At 44.4% G+C, this 13,358-nt stretch overlaps 1 protein-coding gene across 1 annotated transcript in view; it reads left to right on the top strand.

Moving 5' to 3' along the window:
• The window catches only part of myo1f (myosin IF), a 154,988-nt gene that overhangs the window by 112,880 nt on the left and 28,750 nt on the right, over positions 1-13,358 (top strand). The window contains exons 15-16 of the mRNA XM_068016402.1: positions 2,120-2,205; positions 6,595-6,676. Of these exons, the coding sequence (XP_067872503.1) occupies positions 2,120-2,205; positions 6,595-6,676 (168 nt within the window). The remainder of the gene's footprint in view (positions 1-2,119; positions 2,206-6,594; positions 6,677-13,358) is intronic.

Genomic DNA, 13,358 nt, shown 5'->3' on the forward strand with positions numbered 1-13,358 from the left:
TCTCACCGTCCTATGTTGATGTGCTGGGTCAATCAGAAAAGTGATGAACGGTGCAATTCATGCGAACTATGAATCTGTCAACTGCTTTATATATTGATGGACATGCTTGACAAATCTACTAGAATTCTTCAAGGATGTAACAAGTAGAGTTGATGAGGGGGAGCCAGTGGATGTGGTTTATTTAGACTTTCAGAAGGTTAGCATGTAAAATTAAAGCGCATGGGATTGGGGGCAGTGTATTGCGATGGATAGAAAATTGGTTGGCAGACAGGAAACAAAGGGTAGGGATAAATGGGTCTTTTTCCGAATGGCAGGCAGTGACTAGTGGGGTACTGCAGGGATCGATGCTAGGACCCCAGCTATTCACAATATATATTAATGATTTAGATGAGGGAACTAAATGTAATATCTCCAAATTTGCAGATGACACAAAACTGGGTGGGAGGGTGAGTTGTGAGGAGGATGCAAGGAGGCTTCAGAGTGATTTGGACAAGTTGAGTGAGTGGGCTAATGCATGGCAGATGCAGTAAAATGTGGATAAATGTGAGGTTATCCACTTTGGTAGCAAAAACAGGAAGGCAGACTATTATCTGAATGGCTATAAACTGAGAGAAGGGAATATGCAGTGAGACCTGGGTGTTCTCGTACACCAGTCGCTGAAGGTAAGCATGCAGGTGCAACAGGCGGTAAAAAAGGCAAATGGTATGTTGGCCTTCATAGCGAGAGGATTCGAGTACAGGAGCAGGGATGTCTTGCTGCAATTATACAGGGCCTTGGTGAGGCCACACCTGAATTATTGTGTGCAGTTTTGGTCTCCTTATCTGAGGAAGGATGTTCTCGCTATAGAGGGAGTGCAGCGAAGGTTTACCAGACTGATTCCTGGGATGGCGGAACTGACATATGAGGAGAGATTGAGTCGGTTAGGATAATATTTGCTGGAGTTCAGAAGAGTGAGGGGGATCTCATAGAAACCTTTAAGATTGTAACAGGACTTGACAGGGTAGATGCAGGAAGGATGTTCCCGATGGTGGGGGAGTCCAGAACCAGGGGTCATAGTCTAAGGATACGGGGTAAACCTTTCAGGACTGAGATGAGGAGAAATTTCTCCACCCGGGGAGTAGTGAGCCTGTGGAATTCACTACCACAGAAAGCAGCTGAGGCCAAAACATTACATGTTTTCAAGAAGGAGTTAGATATAGCTGTTGGGTCTAAAGGGATCAAAGGGTATGGGGCGAAAGCGGGAACTGGTTACTGAGTTGGATGATCAGCCATGATCATAATGAATGGCGGAGCAGGCTCGAAGGGCTGAATGGCCTACTCCTGCTCCTATTTTCTATGTTTCTATGACAGCCGCATGGCTTATATTGCGTATGACCGCTGATGCATCCTGAGAGAAACCTGTTGCGTAGAGGTTGATTGCTATGGTGAATTTGACAATGCCATGCTTTTAGTGGAGATGGAGCCCCGGTCGAGCGAAAGCAGGTGGCAAAACATCTCTACCGTATCGCAAGGGAAATACAGCCTCCTGATGCACTGGCCCTGATATTTATTGAGGTGCGGTTTCAGTGCGGGATGGGAGAGGGGGCAGGAATTATGGTCAGGAAACCCAGAATAACTCCTGCTCCTCCTGGTCCACAAGTAGTATTGTGGAGGCATTTACCTTATGGATTCAGGCTTTCTCATCTCTTGGGAGTGCATTGGCTGCCCACCCTTCATCCCACCTCCATTGAAAATGGAAGTGAGCGGGTTCAAGGTGTGTTGGTGTTTTGTTTGAAACTTTTAACGTTTGTACTTCCCACGTGTTTTTGAGGCTTAAAATTATCTCCATTGTCTACTGGAGGGTTTGAGATATGACTCTGACTCAGGTCTGTAAATGCAGAGTCTGAGTACAAGATGTGTCTGATGAGCCTGCCCTTTCAGAGTTGCTCCTCTTTATTATGCAATTCTTCCTCTTCAGAGTAAAGATACAGTGGAACACCCTGTTAAAAATTGCAGGAGAATTGTACCTCATAAAGCCTGAGGTTTAAAGTAAGAAACAAAGGAGAGTGGAAAAGAGGGGAACCATTCATTTCATATAAAATATCTACATCTGAGTGTTGTTTGCAATATTTCACTGCAGGTATCCTATGATGCAAACGGATTTTGTGAGCGCAACAGAGATGTCCTCTTCACCGATTTGATAGAGCTAATGCAAACCAGTGAATAGTAGGTTATTGGCTTTTCATTTCGTATACAATAATAAATATGGTCCTCATTTAAATTATCTTTTGAAAACTCTGTAGATTTCAAATTAGATGTTTATCTTCTATCATAATATATCAACAACTTTTGTACCAGTGCTGTCAGATTGAAACAGATAAATGTACAGAAATACAATAACAATGTAATTGATCTGCCCACTATAGATGAGGAAGTGCCGTTGAAGGTGGAGGTGGACTAATACTTTCCACATTTGTATGCATTTCTCATTAGAATTGCTACTTTTAAATCTGTTAATGCCTAATGTCCTATCATAAGATTAAGTATTCATTCACTCATCTCAGTGACAGTCATTTATAGCCATGTGTGTCAAAAATATCCGAGAATGTTTTCTCTGTTTGATATTTCTGGTGAAATCATAAACATAGAGTCATTTATGGCACAGAAGGAGGCCATTAACCCATAGAGTCCAGGCTGGCCCTCCATAGAGCTATGCTGTCAATCCCACTCCCTGGCTCAATCTCTGTAGCCCCGCAAGTCTCAGGTGGCCATCCAACTTCCTCAAAGTCATTGATCCTTTTCACTTCCACCATCCTTGTGGGCAGCAAGTTCCAGGTCATTACCACTCACTGCGTAAAAAAGTGCTTCCTCATATTCCCCCTGCATCTTTTGCCCAAAACTTTCAATCTGTATGCCCTAGTCCTTGTACCATTTGTTAATGGGAACAGCTTTTCCTTGTCAAACTATCTAAGTCTGTCATAATGTTGTACACTTCTATTAAATCTCCCCTCAGACTCATTTGTTCCAAGGAGAACAAACACAGCTTTTCCAACCTAACCTTGTAACTAAAATCCTCCACCCCGGAACCTTTCTGGTAAATCTCCTCTCCACCCGCTCTAGGACCCTCACATCCTTCCTGAAGTGTGCTGACCAGAACTGGATGTAATACTCCAGTTGGGGCCTAACCAGAGCTTTATAAAGATTCAACATAATTTTCCCGCTTTGGTACTCAACGCCTTTATTTTTTCAAAAGAACAAGTTGATGACCTGGCAAGGAATATGAAACAAAGGAAATATTTACGCAGTGGTTAGCACCACAACCTCACAGCTCCAGCGACCCGGGTTCAATTCTGGGTACTGCCTGTGTGAAGTTTGCAAGTTCTCCCTGTGTCTGCGTGGGTTTCCTCCGGGTGCTCCGGTTTCCTCCCACAGCCAAAAGACTTGCAGGTTGATAGGTAAATTGGCCATTATAAATTGCCCCCAGTATAGGTAGGTGGTAGGGGAATATAGGGACAGGTGAGGATGTGGTTGGAATGTGGGATTAGTGTAGGATTAGTATGGATGGGTGTCAGAAATATCCGAGATGGTCGGCACAGACTCGGTGGGCCGAAGGGCCTGTTTCAGTGCTGTATCTCTAAATCTAAATCTAAAAAATCTAAGACAATCCAAGGAACTCTTACCCTAGTATTCTTAAAATGAGTACAAATCGTGATCTTGTTATATTTTTATTTCATTGAAGATACTTTACCATCATCAAAGAATGTTTATACATAGATGTTGCACAATAGGGAATCCTGGAATAAGTGGTACGATCCCAGAAAATCAGCAACAAATAATGAGTTCTGAAGTTTTTCCTCACCTAATGTACTAAGTTAGTGTTCTGCAGTTCCCCTTTGATTGTTCTGTTTGTTTTAAAACAAATAAGTTTTACATTTTTATTCAGTGAGCAATTTTAGCTATTGGTGTAGATTCTAGTCCAGTGTGGTACAATCCACTGGCGCATTAATGGGCTTTTAAGATTTTGAATCCAATACTTCCCCAATGATTCAGTGTATAAATTCACATTATGGCATTGGACTAAACCCAAGAATGTCCTGAATCTGAACCTTGGTCTGTGTCATCTCAACTTCAGTTGGCTTCAGCAATAAAAATGTTCAAAGTTCCCATTCAAGCTCTGTGCGGATGAAATAAGAACATAGGAATTTTTGGAACACAACCATTAATCCTAACAAGCCCACATCTTCAGGGTTAATTTCAATCCCACTTCTGTGTCTCTTCTTTCTTCTAACTCCTCTTTCTCCAGAAACGTATCAGTGAAAGACATAGTTGGGTTTGGCTGTGATGATTCACATGGTCAAAAAGTTTGGCAACAGTTATTATCCAGACATACATGAAGAATGACCACTTGTTAAGGTAATAGGATGAGGCTGGTGCATGTTGAACCACAGTTCAGCATGAGTCATTGTCTTCAGGAAAGGAAGGGCACAGAGAAACTATTGAAGGGATTTTGTCAGTACTTTAAAAGTGGGACTATTCATTCAAAGAGATATGGTACAATTTAGGTCTCATGAATAATTCAGATTTCAGTAATTAATCTCTACTGTATTTCAGTCAAGTTTAACTGAGGAAGTTCTAAAAGGCTAATGCTCTGGGGACATGGGTTCAAATCCCACTACGGCAGATGGTGAAATTAGAATTCAATTAATATATCTGGAATTAAAAAGCTAGTCTAATGATGACCATGAAACCATTGTCAATTGTTGTAAAACCCCATCTGGTTCACTAATGTCTTTTAGGGAAGGAAATCTGCCATCCTTAACTGGTCTGGTCTGCATGTGACTCCAGACCCACAGCAATGTTGTTGACTCTTAAATGCCCTCTGAAATGGCCTAGCAAGCTACTCAGTTCAAGGGAAATTAGGGATGGGCAATAAATGCTGGCCTTGCCAGTGATGCCCACATCCCACAAACGAATAAAAAAAAAACAACTGTTTGAAAATAGTACTGGGGCGGATTTTGTTGGCTTGCCAAAGAAAATATCAATTTATGTCACCAGCTCAGTAGTTGCCTCTACTGTACAATATTTTAACTTCCACTTTTATCCACAAGCAATGCCACAACATAGTAGAACACAGTCTCCTCTACATTGGGGAGACCAAACACAGATTGGGTGACCGCTTTGCGGAACATCTCCTCTCAGTCCGCCAGCATGACCCCAAGCTTCCCGTTGCTTGCCATTTCAGTTCAGCATCCTGCTGTCACACCCAAATTTCTGTCCTTGGTCTGCTGCAGTGTTCCAGTGAATATCAATGCAAGCTTGAGGAACAGCACCTCATTTTCCGATTCGGCACTTTACAGCCTTCTGGGCTCACCATTGAGTTCAATAATTTCAGAGCATGACTGCCCTTTTTTATTATTATTTTATTTTTTAACCACATGCCTGCCTTCAACTTGGTTTTTCATGTTTGTGCTTTTGGACAGAGCTATCATTTTGTCATTAACACTCCCTTTGCCTTTGTCCTGTGACATCTTTGTCATTTAATCTCTGCTGCCCTCTGCCCTAACCTTCCCGTTTGTCCTCTTCCCCCACCCCCCCCCCCCATCCCCGCTTCACTTGCTTAAAACCTATTATATTTCTAACCTTTGCCAGTTCTGCTGAAGGGTCACAGACCTGAAACGTTAACGCTGCTTCTCTCTCTACAGATGCTGCCAGACCTGCTGAGTATTTCTAGCACTTTCTGTTTTTATTTCAGATTTCCAGCATCCGCAGTATTTTGTTCTTATTACAGTGGAACACCATCCCTGGGGAGGAGGGGAAAGTGAAGAGTAGAAATGCAAAATAATCACTGATTCTAAAAGACTGTCATAGAACACCTCTTAAATCCCCAGAACATTCCAAGCACTTTACAACCAATGAAGTACTTTTGAAGTGTAGTCACTGTTGTTGGAAATGCAGCAGTCAGCTTGCGTACAGCAAGATCCCACAAAGAGCAATGTGATAATGACCAGATAATCTGTTTCAGGGGTGTTAGTTGAGGAATAATTGTTGGCCAGAACAATACAACCTGCATTTATATAGCTACTGCTCCCATTTTTTTTGGATGGCAGCTGTTAGTAATGATTCTATTATTGCCATTTACAGCCCCTCTAAACCCATCTTTTGTTTCTTGTCCCGTTACCATATGCTTTTGCCTTGTGCCTTTTCCTTTTTCATCTAATCATTCCTGCCTTCCACCCGATCACAGACCTTCCCTTTTGTTCTTTCCTCCCCTCCCCTCTTTCTCTGGCTCTGCATTTGCTTAAAAACTTTGACAGTTTTTGAGGAGAGGTCACTAAACAGAAATTTTGAGTTAGATTTTCGGTTACAAGCATTTTTGTAATTGTACCCCAATGAGTCGCTGTCTTCAGAATAGAAAGGAACAACATTGGAGGAGAGAATAAGATTATTTTCTTGCCTATGCGAGATCCAGATCCCGACTACACCTGAGCTCAGTCACTCCCCTTGAAAAGAAATTGAAAAGTTTCAGTAATTGCACATGCCTGGCTTAATTTAACGTGTGATACAATGGGAGAGTACAGCTCTTCTGTTCTGATCTGTTGCTGTTTCTATTTCCAGCCCCTTCTTTCAAATACTGTTTGCAGAAAATCTACAAAATGAGAAGAAAGGCAGGCCGACTACAGCAAGCATGAAGATTAAGGTAAGTTCTTCCATTTCTAAGAGTCAATGATGTGTTCTGTCTATTTGCACTTGGCAGAGAGTTTAACCAAGGCTAAGCATTGCTGCTGGCACAGAGCTTAATTAAACCACTCCAGCCTCTCCTGAAGACTGATGGCAAAAACCTGCTAATATTCTTTATCCCCTGAGTGGCTTTTCCCTACATTACAACAAAGACTACACTTAAGAACTACTTCATTGGCTGTGAAGTGCTTTGGGAAGTCCTGAAAATATGAGAAGTACATTATAAATGCAAGTTCATTCTTTCCTTACCTTAGTAAGCCACCTAGTGGTACAAACACTGCTCTATATAGCATCATCTTTCTCTTTTCTAAAGCACCTTGGGACATTTTTCTACAGTAAAGATTTTGGGCACAGTTTTCAAGTCCGTAGCCCCGCTGCAGATGGCACTAGAGAAGCCGAACACTCTCCCCAGGGTGCATACTTCACCATCAGCCGCTTCTGGCACAGCCCACACGACATACCATGTTGAGAAGGGCACTTATGCAGGCGTCCCCTGTGTGTTCCCAAAACAGATGTGAAGTTCTGCTGTCATGACATCACTCAGCCCTAGCAGCTGATGTGTGACATCCCACTTTCAAATTTGATGCACACAGGTCCATTGGACAAATTTGCTTCTCAGTCACCCAAGATCAAACGTTCAGCTGCACGAGGAGCCCAGCATTAACATCAATTAAAGGGCCAGGCACCTTAGATAATCCTGAAATTAGAAAATCAAAAGGGGTAGGTTGGGCTGAGGACTGGGGATGGGATGGAAAGCTAGAGCTCCAAGGTCACACCATCTGCAGGTTGCTCATCATGCTAGATAGCATGATGAGGGTGAGCTGGGAGTTGCATACGGCAGGATCATGCCATCATCCTTAATGATCTCAGTGACACTGGATGCCACAGGCTTGTCGCAGCTGGCCCCATGATGCTGAGAGCCAGCTCCTCCTTGGGCTCCAGAGATGCAGTCTGCCTTGTCTCCCACCAGTTCTGCTCTGCTCCTTTCTATTTCATGCCACCTTGTCCTGCACGAGAGTGGGAAGAATGCCAGTGATTGAGTAGCCCTGTGTTTGGGTGATGAGCCTGCCATAGCTGAATAGTTGGAGGTATGTGGAGGCAGCAAGATCTGAGTGTGAGGCTGACCGTATTGATAGCTATGTGAGGCTGAGGTGGAGTATCTGGATGTTAGAAGTAAGTTCTGAGTGTGAGGGAGTGCAGCTGAGTGAGTGTGGTGCATTGAGCAGCATGAAAGCCTGGTGGAGCGATGTGTAGGAGATGCCATGTGAAAATGCACACACTGACCTTGACCACCCACGTGTGGTCATTAGACCACTTGTGGCACTGCTGCCAGGTCCTCAGGACCAGACCATTCTGTCCACTTGCTCCCAATGCCTTCTGAAAGTGCCCCTTGAGGGCCTCATTGCCCCCCCCCACCCCCATGGAACAATGGCATTTCTGCTCCTGTCCACCTTCACCATTAAATCCTCCAGCAGTGCATCCTTGACTCTGGAACCTTCTCTCTGTCATGTTCCATTCTCCTTGTTTACAATTACAATACAATAGTACATTACAAGCTTATAGTCACTTATTTATTTCTAGAAGAACAGAATGAATGTTAGGGTTTTCATCTGGAGGTTCACAAGTGAGCAACAACAACAATAATAACTTGCATTTATATAGCTCCTTCAATGGCCCAAGGCAATGCACAGTCACGTTATCAAACAAAATTTGGCACTGAGCCACATAAGGAGATATAATTGCGGATTTCCCAGGTAGCAGCAAAGTGAGTACTCGTCGCTAATCTCAAAGAAAGCTGCCCACAAAGATCTAGTGATCTCTGCGGCATGGATTTCCCCTTCCCGAACGACAGTTTAAATCTGGCACCAAGTCAAGGGGATCTTCAGGCATGCAGCAACAGTGATATACGAATTAGGAGCAGGATTACGCCACTCAACCCCTCAAGCCTGCTGTGCCATTCAGTAAGGATCATGGCTGATCTGATTGTAGCCTTGACTCTACATTCCTGCCTACCCCCGATAACCTTTCACCCCCAGCTTATCAAGAATCTATCTCCCTCTGCCTTAAAAATATTTAAAGACTCTGCTTCCAACGTCTTTTGAGGAAGAGAGTTCCAAAGACTCACGACACTCTGGGAGAAAAAATTTCCAAAGTGACTCCTGATAAGCAGCAGCCCGCCAACATCATCAGAATGCTCCAAGCTGCGCACATGCGCAAACGGTCTCCTGTGCTCAATGAGATGCTGCGCATGCACGGCCTATGTCTTGCCAGCACTAATTGGCGCATGCACGGGAAGACATCATCGGGTACTCGCTCCCCCCAACTCAGCTACTCTCTCCCACCCCACTGGCCACTCTCCCCCCTCGACCATTCCTTCCAGGCCTCGAAGCTTTCTCCCCCTCCTTCCTCCACCCCGTCAGCCGCTTTGCCCCCACTCTCCGGCTGCCCCCGCCACCCCCCCCATCCCACTCTCCGGCCGCTCGCTCCCCTCTTCCCCCTCGTCCTCCCTCCAGATGCTAGCTCCAGGCTGCAGTACTTCCCTCCTCTCGGCCACTCGCTCCCACGTTTGATCGTTCCTCACCGCGCCGCCCGAAGAAGTAAGGTGGGCCATGAGGGGTGACAGGACGACGTTGGAGCGAGTGGCCAAGAGGAGGGGAGTGGCACGGCCTAGAGCTAGCATCTGGAGGGAGGGCGGTGGGGGGAAGCAGGGAGCGAGCGGCTGGAGAGCGGGGTGGGGGGGGAAGCGGGGAGCAAGGAGCAGGAAACAATCAGCCGAGGGGAAGGGGGGGGAGCAGTGGTGAGGTCTCGAGCGAGCGGCTGAGGGAGGGGGGAAATGGCGAGGCTGTAGCGAGTGTGAATGTATGGATTGGGAGAATGGGAGATTGTAGAATGGAGGCGGGCGTGGAGCAGAAATTCACAGTTATTTTCCCCATAAACTTCACCATGTAATTGTTGGCTTTACTGCCCCATAGAAAATTGCTTTACATTCCAAATTTCAATGGCAATATCATACCAGACTCCTGTCTTGTTTTGATGTGATAAATTGAGCAGTGCCATCTTTAATCCTGGCAGCTGCCTGAACATCACAGACAGTGACATTTCAGTGGAAGAGGCTGCATTTGCACATGTGCTAACATTGCACCACCTAGTGATTATGTTGTCAGCAAACGCAGCTAAAAATTTCTCCTCATCTCTGTATTAAATGGGCAACCCCTTATTTTTAAATAGTGACCTGTAGTTCTAGATTCTCCCACAAGAGGAAACATCCCTTCAACATCCACCCTGTCAAGATCCCTCAGATTCTTACATGTTCAATCAAGTTGCCTCTTACTCTTCTAAACTCCAGCGGATACAACCCTAGCCTTTCCAACCTTTCCTCATAAGACAACCTGCCTGTTCCAGGTATTAGTCTAGTAAACCTTCTCTGAACTGCTTCCGACGTATTTACATCCTTAAATAAGGAGATGTCATACTGTACACAGTACTCCAGATCTGGTCTCACCAATGCCCTATATAACTGAAGTATAACCTCTCTACTTTTGTATTCAATTCCCCTTGCAATAAACTATAACATTCTATTAGCTTTCCTAATTACGTGCTGAACCATGCAAACTAACCTTTTGTGATTCATGCACTAGGACACCCAGATCCATCTGCATCTCAGAGTTCTACAATCTCTCACCATTGAGATAATATGTTTCCTTTTTATTCTCCCTGCCAAAGTGGACAATTTCACATTTTCCCACATTATATTCCATTTGCCAGATCTTTTCCCACTCACTTAACCTATCTGTTTCCCTTTGTAGCCTCCTTAAGTCCTCTTCACAACTTACTTTCCTACCTATCTTTGTGTCATCAGCAAATGTATCAACCATACCTTCGGTCCCTTCAACCAGGTCATTTATATAAATTGTAAAAAGTTGAGGCCCCAGCACTGATCCCTGTGGCTCACCAATCATTACATCTTGCCAACCAGAAAATGACCCATTTATGCCTACTCTCTGTTTACTGTTAGCTAGCCAATCTTCTATCCATGTCACTATGTTGCCCGCTACACCATGAGCTTTTATTTTCTGCAGTAACCTCTGATGTGGCATCTTATCAAATGCCCTCTCGAAATCTAAGTACCGTACATCCACTGGTTCCCCTTTATCCACAGCACGTGTTACTTCTTCAAAGAACTCCAATAAATTGGCTAAACATGATTTCCCTTTCACTAAACCATGTTGACTCGACCTGATTACCTTGAATTTTTCTAAGTGCCCTGCTATAATGTCTTTAATTATAGCGTCTAACATTTTCCCTAAGACAATCAAGCAGGGTAAGCAGTCACATGTTGAAATATTCTCATTAGACAGCTAGCCAGGAAGTAAAATGCATTGTTTACCCTTAATTAAAATTTTACAGAGAGCCAATCAAATAATTGGGACATACACATAGGATTACAATAGAAGCTGAAATATCATTAAAAAAATCTAAAGAAGTATATTATTCTAAAAATGTGTTTTTTGTCATAATGGAGAAATTAGACATTTCACAAATATAAAATTAGTTTTCTTTCAGGGCCAATGAGGCTGTTCAGCAGTAATAATGAATTTATCACACAGTTAAAACCCCATTTGCACCTCTTTCAACAAGATGTATAACTTTTTCAAAGTTTTTACAGCAAGACAAACAATGCATAAAGGCAACTACGTGTCAGTTCAGTGATTTCTATTTGTCGTCTAGGGGGATTTCAACAGTGTACCCTCTGGAGAAGCATAGAATCACTGACAGCAGCTTCTAGATTTCTGCATTTAACTGCACATGTGCAGACTCCAGAAGTTGCTGTCAGTTTCGGAGGAGTAATGAAAGTGAACACTGACAGTTTCAACATCATTACTATCACAAAACTGGGTCGTTAGGCCAGATGACCAAAATCTTGGTCAAAAAGGTAGGTTTTATGGAACATCTCAAAGAAGGAAAGAGAGGTAGCAACAGCAGACAGTAGTGGCAGGGACACCTGTGGACAGTCTGCATCAGAGGGCACTGCTCTCACCAAGTCCTGCTCAGCTGCACACAGATGCTGCATTCAGGGGGCCTTTTGATAGCTGTACAGGCAGGCCTTCCACGCACACTGTCCATGGTTGTAGAGAGAATAGAGGAGTCCACCTCAAACATCAGTGGGTTGATGTCACAGGGCATTGCGAGGATATCTCCTTCCAGGATAGAGTGGCCAATTGCATGGAACATTTCTAACTGCAATCAAATGAGTCTACGCAAGTCTTGATCATGGTCGTGCAAACTCTAGATACCAATGTGTCTGACACCTTAAATAGGATGGCAGATACCTTAGCCTTGACCTTGGGCACCACACTAATCTGCATCAAGCTGCTTTCTAGAAGAGTGATGGCAGTGAAGTGTGGTTGGTGCATAGGAGGGATGATGAAAAAGAGACATGGAAGTGGGAGCTTTACTCACAGCACTTTCACTTTTCACCCATTGCCCCAAACCCTATTCAGTACCTGACATGCTGCCTGGTGTCCCAATAGCAGAGTCTACCCGTGCACAGGTGCAGGTGGAGCAGTCTTTGGTGGAGCCCTCACAGGCTCCAAAATCCAGAGATCATCGGCCAAGAGCATCTCAGCAGACAGGGCAGGGCCCTGAGCAGCCCACCTCTACCCGTGCTGAAGCCACAGTGGTTGCACCATGTAGGAGAGATAGGAAAAAGATGAAGAAAGCTTTGTAGTTCACCAAATGTATGCACATGGTTGTGTGAGAAAATGTTGTTATGTTTCTGTTTGTACATTCACACAAAATTGATTATTTGAACCACTTTCCTGTGTGTTACCCATTCTTGGTTGTTGGTGGCAACTTGCCTCTTCAGTTGTTTGATGAGGAATGAGAAGATATGAATGGATGGGGATCAATGGGGCATGTGCAATGGATGGTTGGTTGGCTATCGGTGGGGGTGGGGAAGGGGAATCCCTAGCATCCTACCAGCAATGTGAGGAGCTGGTGCTGCTTTGGAGTCACCATCCTTCTTCCTCCTCCTCCTCGAATGTGTCTGTGGATGATGTGTGCTCAGTGCCTTCTTCCTCCTGCTGCTCCAATGCGCACTGCTGCACAGTGCTGTACAGAGCACACCACAGTCATTCTGGAGATGATGGATGACAAATACTGAAAGGTGTCTCCAGATCTGCAGCACATCTTCAGCATACTGATCACATGCTCAATGGCACATCTGGTTATCATATCGCATCCACTGTACCACTCTTGTGCTTGATTGGTTGCGTTTTCCGTGAGTGTCATCAGCCAAGTTTGAAGGGGATATCATTGGTCTCTTGTCAGCCACCCCTTAAGTCTGCTTCCAGATTCAAAGAGGTCGGGGAACTTTAACTGCTGCAGGACGACGGCATCGCTGCAGGTCCCTGGAAATCTGGTGCACACATGCACAAACCATTTTGTGTGGTTGCTCACTGGCTGAGCATTGATCAAATGAAACCCCTTGCAGTCTACAACTGCTTCTGGTTGATTTAGGGGTGGCCTCTCACCACAAGTCCTCTCAACAGACTCTTTCCTAGTGGGAGGTAAGAAAGCAGCTGTGAGCACTGAGTAAATGTCAGGCAACTACATCAATATAGTGATTAAATATTCAAATT

Source organism: Heterodontus francisci, chromosome 36 (assembly GCF_036365525.1).
Source record: "Heterodontus francisci isolate sHetFra1 chromosome 36, sHetFra1.hap1, whole genome shotgun sequence".
NCBI classification, from domain to species: Eukaryota; Metazoa; Chordata; class Chondrichthyes; order Heterodontiformes; family Heterodontidae; genus Heterodontus; species Heterodontus francisci.